At 37.1% G+C, this 16,222-nt stretch overlaps 1 protein-coding gene across 1 annotated transcript in view; it reads right to left on the reverse strand.

Annotated features, from left to right (window-relative positions):
- The window catches only part of LOC132133556 (integrin alpha-11-like), a 39,493-nt gene that overhangs the window by 11,979 nt on the left and 11,292 nt on the right, over window positions 1-16,222 (reverse strand). Inside the window, exons 3-17 of the mRNA XM_059546435.1 lie at window positions 11,269-11,378; window positions 10,011-10,102; window positions 9,809-9,923; window positions 9,595-9,722; window positions 9,288-9,436; window positions 8,989-9,133; window positions 8,686-8,848; window positions 8,490-8,560; window positions 5,764-5,908; window positions 5,055-5,203; window positions 3,344-3,487; window positions 2,806-3,009; window positions 2,566-2,696; window positions 1,363-1,529; window positions 14-153 (exon numbers count right to left, since the gene is read on the reverse strand). Coding sequence (XP_059402418.1) covers window positions 14-153; window positions 1,363-1,529; window positions 2,566-2,696; window positions 2,806-3,009; window positions 3,344-3,487; window positions 5,055-5,203; window positions 5,764-5,908; window positions 8,490-8,560; window positions 8,686-8,848; window positions 8,989-9,133; window positions 9,288-9,436; window positions 9,595-9,722; window positions 9,809-9,923; window positions 10,011-10,102; window positions 11,269-11,378 — 2,053 coding nt within the window. The remainder of the gene's footprint in view (window positions 1-13; window positions 154-1,362; window positions 1,530-2,565; window positions 2,697-2,805; window positions 3,010-3,343; window positions 3,488-5,054; window positions 5,204-5,763; window positions 5,909-8,489; window positions 8,561-8,685; window positions 8,849-8,988; window positions 9,134-9,287; window positions 9,437-9,594; window positions 9,723-9,808; window positions 9,924-10,010; window positions 10,103-11,268; window positions 11,379-16,222) is intronic.

Genomic DNA, 16,222 nt, shown 5'->3' on the forward strand with positions numbered 1-16,222 from the left:
GGAAGCGGCTCACATGAACGTGGAAGTAGACACCCTGGCAGTAATCTGAGTCCGGCCGCAGGGTGATGTCTCTGGGCTGCGTCTCTTTAGTGCTGTCCAACACGGCTCTGGGGAAATATCTGCTCTCCTCGAAACCAAAGCTGTACCTCAGCGCTGAACAGAAATCTCAGTGTCAACAACAGCAACGTCTCTGTTTATGCTCCCATTATCCCATACATAGTTATTGTACAAGAGCAAATACAGTTCATAATGCAACTCACACTCTTAAAAAGTCATGCATCTATACTTTTCTTTATTCAGCCCGTAATTACTTTTTTTTCTCAGAATTGTGAGATTTAAACTTGCAACTGTTAGAAATAAAGTCAGAATTGCAGATTTGGAACTTTTTTTTTTTTTGCTTGTGTATGCTTGAACTGAATAATCAAAGTCATGAGTTTGAATCAATTGGAGCGGTTCCAGTGTAAATGACTCACTGAATTGAATCGGTTCAGCATAAATGACTCACTCTTTTGATCCGATTCAGTATAAATGACTCACTTAATTGAATAGGTTCCAGCGTAAATGACTCACTCAATTGAATCGGTCCCAGAATAAATGACTCACTCAACTGAATCGGTGCCAGCATAAATGACTCACTCGATTGAATCAAACAATCCAAACACAACACAAATCTAGAACATATTTAGGTTTACTGGTAACTAGCCTCTAATATGACGAGCTGCAGCTCAAACACACGTTAGATTGAAACATTGTGCATTATGATGAAGTTTGTGTCTTAATTCACTATATTTGAAATAGTTTGATGCTGCAGTTCAGTTGCTGGCAGTTCAACAGAAATCAGTTCATGTTAATCTGAACGACAGATTAACAGCACATTGTGTTTTATTTTGTGGATATTTCAGCTAACAGTTTGCTTTGTTCTTTCAGTTTAACAACATAAAGTTCAAGAGCTAAAAACACTCCGGCTTCCCAATATGTTCTTACTCAAACATGTATTAAATGTGCATCCTAGAAAGTGACATCACAACAACGCTGGTTACATACATTTATATGTAATTGTTTGATCAACATTACTGCTGGGGATCATTTAGTCGTTGGATATTGGTAAGGACATGTGATAGTGTCACAGTTTTATGATGGTTTCCACGGGCTCCTCTCGCTCTAAATGCTGGGATTAAAGTGTTTTCTCTTTGGCCTGAGGCTTTATGCATTAGGAAACTATTCTAATATGAAGGAGTGACATTTCAAGCAAACATCTGAAAGATATTACTCACAGACACACAGCACTGGAAAATACAACAAATGTGCATTTATCATTCAAGCCATCTGATTGGTCAGTCCTTTTTGAGTCCGGTTACATACCGACTGTCTTTGGATCGGTCATCGCTGTCCGTGCCGTGACGTTCAGACAAACGGTGGCTAACATACACGACACCTCTCGACCTCCTCGAGTGCAGTCTTTATTAAAAACATTGATTTTTGAAGGCTCAAAATGAACGCTGATCCCCACGCGGACGACACTGCGAGACCTGTTTGAAAACACATCAATTTATAAAACATTGGGAGAATTCAGGAGATTTCCATTATGATTCATTTAACATTCCTCCTTAAATCCCAAACGAGAAATCAAAACCGACAGAGATTAAACAATGTGAGCATATATTAAAAAAATACAGAACTAAAGATCTTTTGATCTTGGGAGAATTTGATTAGAAATATTCAAAGTTCATGTTGAGATTACATTGTTTAAATTTTTTAATCGATACTTGAAATACATTATTAAAGAGTTAAGTGAAAAAAATATATAAATAAATATCTAAACAAAACAAGCGAAACTTATATGAAAAAAAAAACGTATTTTATTTCAGCTAGTTGCATTTTTTATTTTAACTTGATGAAATAAAAAAAAAAACTGAAATAAAAATGTATACAAAATATTTTTATAAATGACAAAAACACTACAAATTACTAAAAATGTAAAATTAAAATTAAGGAGTAAAATATATTTCATAAAACCAATTCAAAATATTATTTAAAAAACTATATGTATTTAATATTATTAGTATATCAGTAGAACTAAAATAACACTGTTATACATCCACATCAATTAACATCATATTAAAACTGTCCATTTGAATATTTGTGGAATTAAAGTGTATTTTAATAATACTTCATACAGTATTTTATATATTTTTATTTTCACAACGGATGATGGCTCAAGCCGCCAGTGTTGTTTTAGTATCTTTGCAATACTGTTAAAGTTTTTAATTCAGATTTTCTTTTTTATTAATCTTAAAACAATATTAATATTATTTAGATTTTCTGTTTTCATTTTAAAGTAATCATGTTGTGCTTTTGTAATTTAAAGAAAAATATGTCTATATAGTTTTTATTACTTTTTATTTCAGTTTTAGTTTTAGTTATTTTAGTACAATCTTAGTATCAGGTTAAACCAAATGAAAACGACAACTAGCTGAAGTATAATATATATATACTATTATATATTTTTTAAGTTTAAGCTTATGTTATATCACAATTTTTATGGTTTAAGTAGTGTAAACTCACCAAAGCAGAACCACGGCCCCTAAAGAGCCCACGGACAGATCTATGAGCTCATCTCCATTCACATCCATCATCCCATGAACACTGCGGCCAAAATAACGCAGACCTGGAGAGACGTCACCAGCGGCTATTCTCTGAGATTAATAAAACATTAAGAAATAAGGTGCAAAAGGTCATACCTGTTGCCTTGACTGGAATGCCATTCAGTAATGTTTATGAAATATCAGTGACTCTGCGTCTTGCCTGTTTGTATTTGGGTTGGATGCTGTCTTGTTTGCCGTAGAAGAGATAGATGGCTCCTTTGTGATCGTCCTCCAGTGGTGCACCTACGACGAGCTCAGTGAAGCCGTCACCATTCAAGTCCGGAAGAGAGGACATGGCCACGCCAAACCGAGAATCATGGGTCTTCTCTGATGGTCCAAGAGTCCCATCTGGGATATAAGAGCCCTAAGGAATAATCAGAGAGACTGAGGCAGGAAAACATTCATTAAAATGGCTTTTGATTCAGCATATGAAACGTTTCATTTGTCAGGTTCTCTGCGGTATCTTTGTTTTTTTATCTCCAGTCCCAGAGAACCACTCGATACACTGTCTTTTTACTTAATATTTTTCAATCCAACCTTCAAACACACCCCTCAGGTAATAAGAATATCTAGAATTTATTTAGCTGTGGTGCTGTAGATTCAGGGAGAGTTGTGTAAAGTTATGAAGAGTCTTCCTGTGAACATGAAGAAGTATTCTTTGAGAAAGCGTTGAGGTGTTGTGTTCAGGATGATATTACCTGTAAGCTGAGGGTGTAGATGTAAACTCGGCCTTTCTCCCACCCTTTGTAGAAGTACATGGGAGCTCCGACAAGTAAAAGATCTGTCAATCCATCGTTGTTCAGATCAATGGGTGCCAGCTCACTTCCATAATATGAGCCGATCTACAATTCACCAAAACACACTGTTAGCATTTGAGATCCGCTTAGGCCATAGTGCATGTAGAGTTAACTCTTTTGGGTAGTTCTAGGTTGTTTAAGTGGTTGTTTACTGTCCCAAGTCCACCTCAACTCTATGTAAATCAATTCGAGGGATTTCATCACCCATTTTATCATTCACCATAAGAATCGTAAGCTTAATTACTTAAAACTGAATACATTTACTGTCTGGAGAACTTAACGCTAGTTGTCAAAAGTAAGTGTATGGAGATGGAATTGATGCATAATTCCAAACAAACAGAATGAGATCCACAAATAATTCTTAAGGCACGTTCACACCAAGGACAATAACTATAAAGATAACGATAAAGATATAATTCTAAAAGTTTAAAGAATAAACAGACAATATCGTTCGCTGGTGTGGACGCTAATATTGTGATCTTTATAGTTATTGTTCTCGGTGTGAACGGGCCTTTTAGAGTTTCACAAACATTAATTAAATTCACAAATAAATACAATTAGAATTGCAACTAAAAAACATTAAATAGCCTTCAATATTAATAGAAACTAAACATTATGATTAAGAATAAATTATATTAAGACTAGCCATGTTATTGTTGTACATCACTGCCTGTATATGACTTTTTATTGTTAAAATTGAGATTTATGCATCATAACAAACAACATGTTGAGATAAATTCACAATTCATAAGTTGCTGTAGATTTTTGTGTAATGGATTTGCACAAATTTTCATTTTACTGTTAGATGGATGAATAAACATTGATGCGAACTTTAGTTTAAAGTTTACCAAAACTTGACATTTTCATTTAATGTTATAGCCTGTTTTTCTATTGAATCAGTGATGAAAGAGACACATTATGCGGCAGATTCTTCTGAACTTGCATTTCATCCCTGAAAGATCCTGCCGCTTTACAAACACCAGAAAACAGGAGACGCACTTTATCAGATTTCTCAGAAAACAAGACTTTTTAACCCATATCGTTTTGCTTAAGTAAATATACTGCATCTTGGTATTTGCACTGGAATATGACTAAAATCCTGAGGAAGGAAATCACTTTGCTGTTCAGTGTGATCAGAAGGTACAGTAAATGTCATTTACATATATTTATTGGTTCATTATTTATTTATTTTAGTCAAATGAATTAAAAAACAATGAACAAGTTGTTGTATATTCAAAAAGTGCCGCTAATACAATGCATTGTATGCTCTGTAGACATTTAAATGTAGAGAATATATTGATGTATTGTGTTCTCTTTTCTTTTGCTCCTCTTTTAAAACCACAAAAGAGCAAAACACACATTGCACATTCTTAAGCATTTCTTACACTAATCATCTTAGTGTATCTCTCAAGTGTGCAGACTAGAAATCTTGGCAATGCTTGGCAGATACTTATTTCTTTGTTTCTTTGCAAAAAAACTAAACAGTTATAAGGTTTTTAATTTGCAGTAACCCACTGCCACGGTTTGTACCATGGTATTCTTGGAAGTACTTTGTAGTACCACATACAGTAGTTCTTTATAACGTGAAAGTGTAGTATGTACTTGGTTTCACCTGCTGTCCGTAGAGCGAGTACAGTATGGTGAGGTTGCCGCTGTTGGTCAGTGTGAAGATGATGATCTTCCCCGTGTGGTTAAACCGAGGGGCTCCAGCGACGTACAGCTGACCGTGTTGAGCCGAGACCACCGATGACACCATGTACCCTAGAAACAAGCGTCAAAGGGAGACATTATACTTAAATATGATCAATATTGCCTGCAGGCTTGGAGAAAGTGCACAGTTCAAAGTACGCAGCATTAATATAGTTTACAAGATTAAACTAGTTTGCATTACTATTTTGGTTTCCAGATAAGCTTGTTAAGTAGTCTTAAGTGCCACAAAATTGGTCGATACATATGTAAGACCTATGAGAAACAGTAAAATGTATGTCTTTATTCATTGAACATGTTCCTTTCCGTTCCTAATGCTTCGGTCTATTTAAAGTTAGTGGGTCATTTTTGATTAATGCTTGTAAAAACCAATGCCATTTAGTGCCATCAATATCCAATCTTGTGCAATGCATCTTAATTTGGTGAGTTTTAATACATGCATGCATAAATTAAACTTTTAAAGAATAGAGTTAACATTCTTAACCATTTCTTTTTTCAGGTTCAATAGAAGAAAGTCCGTCGTTTTTGAACTCGAGGGTCAGTACATTAATCTTTGTCGGTCATGGAATCATATCTTGATTAGGTTCTAACTAAAAACGGTTTCATGTTCTTACCCAGATACGCTCCGTGGTTCTTCAGTTCCTCGGGGAACTCTTTGATGTAAGAGGACTTGGCTGGGATGACTTTACCATGACGGGTTTCCTTAAGAACAGCTCCGTTCCAATCATACGCCCCGACGGCACCAAGCAGTATCCCATCCTTTGAAAGAATGGTTTACATCATCAGTAGTTTTTACATTTACTTTTACTTCAAAGGGAAATGCACACAGTAGAGTATAAAAACGGTGTGGCATCGGAGGTCTGGGTTCATGTACCTGCACTCAGTGTTACTGGATCATGACAAACGGCCTGGCAGTGACTTCAGTGGTATAGAGAATGCAAACAGAGAGATTTGCCAAACCTCTCTTGCACCGATCCGAGAGCTACTGCCAAAACTCTGCAATGCATTAACATCCGGGACATTCAAACTCATAATGAACTGCCCATTCCTGACCAACACCACTCAACACTCAGTCACACTGTAGTCCTATTCCAGGTCTGCTAGTCAGACTGAATGTACAGTAATAGTGTAACTAACTAGAACTAGGCACAATGCTAAAAAGTTGTAGGTTGTTGCCAAGGCATTTCAATGCAGTTGCTGAAGTGCTGTTGATGGGTTTACCAGGTTTCTTTTGAGTTAAATTGTGTTGTTTTAGAGAAATGCATTTTTATTTTTATTTCTGTTTTTAATAATTATGTTATGTGATTGCTTACTCAAAAAAAAACCCCAGCTCAAATTTTTCCCATTTTTGATTGTACCCCCCCCCCCCCCAGCCATGTTTTCAACAATTTGCAATATAGTGGCTAGAGTGGTTGTCTGAGTTCTCAAGCATGTAGCTGACTTCCCTTTGTGATTAAAATTGTGATTTAAAATCCTGGATGCATGCGAGTGATAGCAGTCATCTGTGAGTCTGACTGGAAGCATAAAACTCGCTGCTTTCACTGCCAAAGTTTTCCTCATGCAATGTCGACGTGGACACTTTGACAGAGTTCCATTGCACATTTGCACAATAAACTCTCTCCAATACACCCAGTGTGTCTTTCCATTCTCGTTTTATTAACAGTGCTTGCAAAGGCAAACCCCTGAACAGACCCTAAATCCAGAGAATTAAACGTAGGTAACTTCTGTGCTAAAGAAATGAATGAAGGCTCAAATTGTGTGGATTATTTGAGGAAAACACACCTGCGGCAGATGCAGAGTTAAACTAGTAAAAGTAAAACTATTCATGTCTAAACAAATTCCATTTCAGCATTTGGAGCATCACCAGAAAAACTGATAACGCTTGGAGTAGAGTAAAGGTAAAACGAACCAAAATGTTACTTTACTGTTACACTGAAATATTTAAGTGTATTCTAATACAGTAAATCAGCATATCTTTGATGGAATTTCAGTGAAAAGAACAATCATGTTCACATATTAATAATAATATTTTGAATTACATTTTATTTTTAGATTTTGTTTTTAACATTTTTATTTATTGTTGTGTGTATGTATATATATATATATATATATATATATATTTAGATGGTGCCTGCCTTTATATAAAAGGTATCACATTATTATGCCGCCTTCTAAGATACTTTTATCCAAAATCTAAAGCTGCAAAATCATTGGTGGCAAAGTGAATCCCAGAATGCATTGCAGGTTTAGGGATGCAGATGATGTGAAGGAAATGTTAATTATAAATTTACTTAATAATTGTGTTTTCTTTGACTGTAATTGCTATTTGTATAGCGTAAAGGCCTTTTGAGTGATCTAAAACAGTCACTTTTGAAATTTATTTCATTTTTGATTTTGATTATATTCAATGTCATCAATTTCTCCAATGTAGACGTTTGACAGCAAGGTTTTGGAACAGAGCGCATGAGTCTGTGTCAGCGACCCAAGCTAATACACCAACTCCCAAACGTTTTATTTCCATCTGATTAGGTTTTATTTACGCCATTCTTGATGGACGCCAAACTCTTTTCCTTATAAAACAAAACAAAGGAATTCCTTTTAAAATATTTGCAGCCACAATCAAATAAGGCTTTTACAAATACAGACACATGTACGCATTAAGACACAAGGGCACGTGTGTGAGAGTGTTTGTGTGAGGTTCCTTGCTCCAGAAGCCTAATTCAACAAAACCATATGTGTTCTCTGGACCTCGTTCCCTCTGAGAAGTCAAAAAAACTTTCCAAGAGGCTATATCTCATCTCGAATTGCCACTGTCAAGAGCAGCTCCTGGCATCCACCAGTGAAATTATGATTGTTTTTTATTTTTCATTGGTTTATTTGTCCTTCATTTAACATGAAGGGAGCTCCAGACCTTTAGTCCTCTCTCCTGCATGAGATTACTCCAACCGAGAGAGAAGACATGAAAAATAGTCCTTCCCTCAGAAGACGGTCTAAACTGTTTTCATGCCGCTCACAGCTTCAAACATAAACAAGCCATATTTTCATTGAAAGATTGGTGTTTCATGCTTCTGTCATGCCTTAAAAGTACGGACAGTACCTCAAGTTTGTTTTCCCATGGGCACCGAGCGGTAAACAAAGCATTCTTTCAATGACTCTTTATTTTGATTGATGCTTTAGTTTCTGCTCCAGGCTAACAGAAGAGCTTCAAACTCAATCACAGAGTGCAAAGAGCAAAATAACAGCATTTCATGCACCTCGCTGAGTACGTAATATAATTCTCCGCACATTAGCTCACGTTATCAATATTTCTTCTGCTTGGAAGGGATGGAGATGCACTCACCTCCACGACATGTGAAGAGAATCCAGCTTGAGACATCTGCAAACCAAAGGCCGTGTCGTTCTGGTTGGTGCCTGCAGAAGAGTAAAGAGAAACTAAGAAAACAAGATTTTGGTGTTTTCTGTGATATTCTAGACTCTAGATATGGTTTAAGCATGGGATTATGATTATGTTTATCATTTATTCACTGAGGTCATACCCTCCAAGCTGAAGATCTTCTCTCCTAGAGCATCGACGATATCCTTCAAGGCGGACTCGTCGGTGACGCTGAAGAAGTGCTCCTCGGGATCAGTGGCGATGAACTTGATTTCCCTCAGGAAAGCTTCAGGATTGATCCCTCGCCGATTATAGGAGCCAAGAACCTGGAACGGCATTGGAATATCTGAACTACATGTTCACCTGTTTGAAAACAACTCAAGAATTTGAGTCACATGACCAATGGAGCGAAGTAAACCTGAAGAACACATCTGCAGGATTCCACTGGAAACAGACAGAAACTCACCGCAATAGCGTACAAGGTGATATTATCCTTCTCACTGTCCTCCACGGCTTTCCGTAGGTTTGGGCTGTCGTGCGATTCTCCATCAGTGATGACAATCATGACTTTCTTAGCTTCCGGACGACCTCCGTGTTTGAATGCTTGAGTTCTGTAATACGAAAAGAAAGGAAAATATATTCCATTCGTTGATTAGCATCATGGGAGTTGAGATTTATAACTTAAATTGTGAGACATAAACTTGCAATTCTCATGATGTTATTCATACTGATGCACATAAGAGACAGACAAACACGTCACTGTACCGAGCCTCATTGATTGCGAGAGCTGTGCGTGTTTCTTCTCCGCCTCGCTGGTCGATGTTCTTAGCTGCCTCGACAACCTCCTCAACCGTACGGAAATCATCCAGCCGAAACTCGTTCACCACTCTCGCACCATACTGAACCACCCCTACCTGGACAACACAACACCTGGTGACTTTAACTTTAACATGTCATATTCCTGACATTCTTTTGTCCAGCTTAGTATTTGTAATGCATCAAAATAATTATTGTAAAAGCCTAGAGTTTCATAAATCAAAGTCTGATTTTCCAGGTCGTAATTCAGACACACCTGTATCTGTCCTGGACCGACGTAAAACTTCTGCAGCACATTTATCAGAAAATCTTGAACCTCAAACCAGGGGTAGATGGAGTTGGATCCATCTAACACAATCACAATGTCCATGTAGGTCTCGCACCCTGAGGAGAAACTGCTGCTGTCAATATGCATGTGATCTCCAATTCTAAATGAGAAGAATCTTCATCAGTGAAAAGTTTGGCTTTACTTTGAAAGGCTGGAGCGATGCTGTGGGTGAAGTTGAAGCTGCTGTTGACTCTTGAACAGATGCCTGTGCTGTAGTAGGAGCTTCCACACTCGTACGACCACAGTGGCCCGCACGCCTCAAACACAGTCACCATTAAACCATATTCAGTACCTATTTTGATTTTTAATGGAAAATTATGATCTTTTTGCATTAAGCATATTACCACAAAGCTGTTGTCTTTCGGGTTGGAGGTGAGAGTCATTCCCATCCTCATTTTCTCTTTGCGTTCAGACACATTGTTCAGGGATATCTTTCCTTAAAAACAGCCAAAAAAATATTTTGTTAAATTTTGCCTTTCTACACTTTAAAGGAACAGTTCACCCAAAAACGAACTTTTGCAGGCCATCTAAGATGTAGCTGACTTTCGTGAGTAGGAAACTCAAGAAGATTTTGAGCTAAAACCATGGTTCTTTGTGATTCATTAAATGCAAGTCAATGGCTGCCCATTTTTGAGAACAAAAACTAAAAAGTATAAATAGGCCACAGCGAATTAATAACTGTGCCTCCTGATGATATATTGAGATCTTATGAAGTGAAATGATCAGTCTGTGCAACATTATCTACAACATTATTACCAATAATCCAGAGCCTGATGTCTGGTTCAAGAACGAATCATTCTTTTGAACCAGTTCTTTTTAGTGAACTTGATGAATCAGTTCACCAAATTGGACTGAATCAACTGAAACAGATCTTCAATTAAAACTAATTTTCATGCACCGTACAGTCACTGGGACTCAAAATCAGCCAAAATAGAGGCGTATCCGATTCTATGATGAATAAATTCATTCAGTGCTCCAGTTCCTCCAAAAGTTACTGAACTGAGCAAACATTTCTAAACGAAACCGGAGATGAAGGGGCCAAATGAAAGTTTTTATGGTTTCTCATTGTTTATGTAAAAAGGTGAGCTAAAGAAGACTGGTTTATTCACTTTATATGCTTTAGACAAGTAAAACATATGACATTTCACATCATTATTGGGTGCTTTAATAATATAATTGCATATTTGTGACGTCATTGCATGATTACCCAAATTAACTAGTGAATTGAAGCAGTTCATTGAAACGAACTGTCTGAAAAAACCAAATCTGATTTCCCCGTTTGCCCGAGGCTCTGGATTGCAGGTAATAATGCTGTAATTAGTGTTCAGTTTCTTGCGCAGAACAATCATTTCGCTTCATAAGACCTTAGTACATTGTCAAAAGTCATGGGTATTCATTTTGTGTTCCTTTTTTAATTCTCAAAAACAGGCATCCGCTGACTTGCATTTTCTGAATCACGAAGGATCACGGTTTCAGCTAAATTGTTCTACTCAAGAAAAAGTCACATATGTCTGGGATGGACGGAGGGTGTGTAAATTAACAGCACATTTTCATTATTGGGCTAATTATTCCTGTTGAGGAATCAGATGGGTGATATGATACCTAAATGCAGTCGAGTGCAGTTTGTGGCAGGTTTGCTGTCTAGTGGACATCTGTAGACGTCACCTGTCTGGTGTTCACCACTGCTTTCAAAGGGAGCTCCAACCAGGAGCCTGAAATACAAGAATTTGTTTTTTGATCAGGTTTAATTGTTTGATGTAATCTTCAATTATTTTTGATGCTTTATTAAAATCTAGTTTGGGATGTTTGTTTTTTTCTTGCGTACTTTTTCAGCTTTAACTGTTGTTTTTATTTGAGAATAAATTGGTGAACGGTAGCAGATCATTCCAAATAGCCATATTATGAGAAACACAAACAGGATCAGAAGTTGAACATTCCAGCTGCGTTCCAGTCGAAGTCATTCACTCCCTGATACGAGGAAAACCCAACACAAGCCCAGCAGCAGAGAACCACTACGCAGCTTTTCCAGCTTCTGAGGTACGTTTGAGACGGAGCCAATACCAGAAACCAACAGCAAACTCTGTCACGCTGTTCACGTTGAGATCAAGACGTTTAGAACTGCGATGACAAACCACATCCCAAAGTTTGGCCTGTGAAATCCATCCATGGCAGTGTTTACATTCCTCCCCTGCCACTGCGACCTACAGCCATGTGTACTGAATCCCAGAAATATCCCTGTCAGTCAATTTCTGCTCTTGTCATATTGTCAATATTGGGGAAAAACCAGCAAAAACTAGTTTAAGTGGGTTTGTTGGTCTAAACTGGCCAGCAAAGTGGTTTTCACTAGTCGGGATGATGTAGTTTGATAGTTTTATAGAGGTTTGGGGCACTTAGACCAGCTAAGCGAGCTGAGAAACCAACTAAACCTACAAAGACCAGCAAACTACCTTATGCTGGTTTAAAGATGTTTTTTGTTGTTTGTTTTAACTGGCCACCATTGTGGTTTTCACTGGTCAGGATGGTCTTTGATGGTTTTACCTACAAACACGTGTTTTGTATCACAGTCAACCAATTCTCAGATTTGGCATAATGTCAATACAAAAAACAAAACAAAAAAAGGTGGTTTGCTGTTTTTGTAGTGAAGACAATCTAGTTATTTTTGGTCTTAGAGAAGTTTTGGACACTAAAGGTTTGGGACACCAGGCTAACAAACCAATTAAGTTTTCAATATTAAAAATGAATTCAATGTGTTGCCATTTTTTTTATAAGTGTTTATCAAGCAATTTCTGAGTAAAAATGTTTCTACAAAATGTTTCTTCCATTTATTTTTTTTTCAGTGTACAATAGTAGGATTTGTTTTTGCTTTAAGTCACATGACAGTTTTTGGGATGTGCAGCACTCTCAGTTCCCACAATGCACCACTTTCTGAACGCCAGTCTTTATTGGAATGTACCATTAGTCTTTGGCCCCCGTAGTGAAGGTTTAGTCTATCCTGAGACAAAGTTATTTCAGGAACGTCAAGTTCAACCCGGCTGTTTTTCAAAGCCATCCGATGCTAATACAACATGTCAGGGCTTTCAGAATAAATTGGAGCTCAATATCTTAAAGGATGACAGATGAGTCTCTTTCTCATCCTAACTAAAAGTATCCCAGCATACTCTTTTATGAATAGTTAAGTCTTTGTTTACTAATCATTATGTTGATCCAAACCCATATGCTGTTAACTTAGCCTTTCATTTACATTGTGATAGAAGCCAGGACACTAATTGCTCTGTGAATCCATCTAAATGTATTTTATTTGGATAACAAATGTCTATCTTGCAGTTTGTCTAGGTTTTCCACAATGCCATGACAGAGTCTGAGATTTTATCCCATAATGATTATTTTGGGAGGTAAGCAGCTAACTATATGATTGCAAAATGGTGGAGAAATTGTGCAAAGGTTTGCATTCACTCTTACAGCACTGATTGGTTTTCATAGCGTTGAATTATCATTCAATCTAAGTTTGCACAAAATAAACGTGTCATGTTATAGATAAAACAAAAATGCACCAAGAGGTTAAACATTAGGACTTGTAACTGAACGGCTGTAGGTCCAAACCCAATCAAGAGTTGACTGATAAACTACACAGTTCACTAAACTCCAATTTTGAGGGCAGTGTTTCAGACTTCTATAGTTCAGCTTTTTCAGGTCCTGCTACACTGGCATCTACTGTACAATGAGGCATGTGTACTTAAAATAAATCTTTTCTTTTTTTCAGCATAAACATGCAAACTTACAATGCACACGAGGCTTATTATAAAGTAGTTTGCACTATTTGCATTTAGAGGTATGCATTTTATGCAAAGCGACTTACATGGCATTCCAAGTTCATACATTTATTGGGAATCAAAACCCTATTTTGTTTAAAAGAGCTGTTACTGTATATTTTCCTGCTAAAACAGCCAATTGCATTTGGTTGTACTGTGCACCGTTACCGGATTTGCATAATTTAATATGTGTTGTAACAATGCAGCTGGCATATGCAAATTAGGGTTAACAGCATGTGCAATTCATTTTTTAATGGATTTTACCCTTTGGCTTTGTTCATACAAATGTGTCTGTCTCAAATCCGTTTATTTGCAGGTTAATTGTGTTTGTGTGAAATCCGTAGATTTAACCAATCTAATTTGTATGTGGTCTGAACTCTGATTAAAATTGTAATTTTAGTAATGCATTTCAGTCTAAACAGTAGAATCAGATTAGTATTAGTTGTAATATCCCATGTATTGACTTCACTGCCTGTACAAACGGATCGAGTTTCAGCACTCGCTCAGCGACGGTGAAGACGCTCAATCCTTAATATTGGATTTAAAAAACGAATCAGGTGCAGAGTCACTTTGTGTTCTTCCAGGAGCTGTAATAACTGTAGCATACATCACTTCTGATAAAAGCATCTGCTGGTGACATTAGCTAAAAAGCCAGCTGAAATATAGACTGATGTTGTTGTTAATCTTGCATATCTGAACATGTTGACATGTTGATACCAATATCCCTAAAGTACTACAAATTCTTCCTTTAAGCTCTTGGGTTATGTTTAGCGACTACGACTTTATAGTGTTTAGCATAAGTGTCAACCCATTTTATGTTTGTAATATGATGTATTTTATATGAAACTGGATACTCAAAAAAAAGGGAAGTTTTCTTAAATTTTGATATGTTTTCCAATACAAATATTTAAACATTCTTAAATCATTCAAATAATTCAGATATTTCACAAGAAAAAGACAAAAAAAAAATTAAGTGTGTTTATGCTTAATTTAAAGGGAAAACAAGACCCCCATTGGCAGATAATTGTTCTTGTTTTAAGCAAAAAACAAAAATAAATTAATAATAATAATCAGAAAATAAGACTTAATATATTAAGTCATTATGCATGATTTAAGAATGTTTATATATTGGTACTTAAAAACAAGACAAAATTATTATGATGACAAATGTACACTGACAAATTGTTGGTGTGGGGGGGTGGGGGGGGGGGGGGTTAGCATGAAAATATCCATAATAGAAAGCAATATTATGGACACAGGACTCATATTTTAGCAGGAAGCAATGGTTTAGCGTTAAAAGGCCTTGATGGAATTGTTTAATCTTTTGTTTTCAGATGTTAACTGATGGACTGGAGTGCTGTGAATTATTGTGATGCTTTTATCGGCTGTTTTTATCATTCTTTACGTGGAATTTAAGAAGAAAATACATCCAGACACTCCTTCATGTAAACAGGATGCACTCAGTCCTTGGCTAGAACAGCAGGATGGCATTTTTGAATAGTTTGTACACTTCATTTTCGATGCATGTGTTTTTCAGAACTAAAAATATTTTTATGCATTAGTGCATGAAGCAAAACACTCTTTTGACTTTAAGTGACATTCTACAGAATTGGAAAAGCAGAATTCCTCTCAGTTCTGTGCAGTAAATCACTTTCCAGAGGGAAGCGCGTGCCGCACGGTTTGTCTTGAGATGGGACGCACAGGAGGGGTTTGGGAATAACAAACCACGAAACACATACTTTCCAGAGCTCACGCTCACAGACACAGGGTCGAGACAAGTGCAGATTCTTTCCACTTATTTCCCTGCGCACATCAAAGGTTTCTCAATGCTGAGGGACCACCAGTTCTCCATCAGTGATGATTAAATAACAGAAAGGATTAGGGATTGTGATGCTGTGGGAGTTTGGTTATTGATATTCTTCTGTGTGTCTGCGCTTTTATAAGTCAAAGACAATAAGCTGTGTTTTAAAGGCTGTAAACTGTGAGAGTGTAATCAATTAGTTTTACTATATAAAGGCCAGCTGGGTTACAGTGTTGTCATAACGTTCACCTTGGAGATTGAAAAGGTTTCTTTTTTGAGACCCCAGGAGCCCAAATTCAGACCCAGAACAATAAAACCCACAGAACAGGTGGGAGTTCAAAAGAGGAATCTTTATATTACCAAACTGCAGGGAGAGGAAGAGTAGATATAAGTCATGATCTGCAAGATTAACCACAATCTGATGTGATCCGACCACCTCAGAGAAAACCAGTGTTGAGCTGCTGCAAGAGCTTTTGAAGCACAGCAGCTGTGGTTAAAGAGTTCTCATGTGTTCTGATTGGTGGATGATGATGATGAGTGGATAAAGACTAGAGCAATCAAATAGTGAGAGAGTGATCTGCTCACCTGGTTATGTTCGGGGATGTTTCGACGTGGAAAGCAGTTCGGAATGGAAATATTGATACTTCATTTGTTAACAACATACTTTTCGTACCTTAATTTCAGTAAATGTTATGAAATTAGAGAACTAAGCCAATAGTAGCGCTGGCGGTGTCATTTGATTTGGATGGGAACTCCGGATTGTGAATCATTTGAGTCAGTTCAGGAGTTCAGAGTGTGATTCATTTGAGTCAGTTTGGGAGTTCAAAGTGGGTTTGCAAATCATTTGAGTCAGTTCTGGAGTTCGGAGAGGGTTCGCGAATCATTTGAGTCAGTTTGGGAGTTCAGAGCATGAATCATTTGAGTCAGTTTGGCAGTTCGGAGCGTG

The sequence above is a fragment of the Carassius carassius genome, chromosome 50, assembly GCF_963082965.1.
Source record: "Carassius carassius chromosome 50, fCarCar2.1, whole genome shotgun sequence".
In the NCBI taxonomy this organism is placed as follows: Eukaryota; Metazoa; Chordata; class Actinopteri; order Cypriniformes; family Cyprinidae; genus Carassius; species Carassius carassius.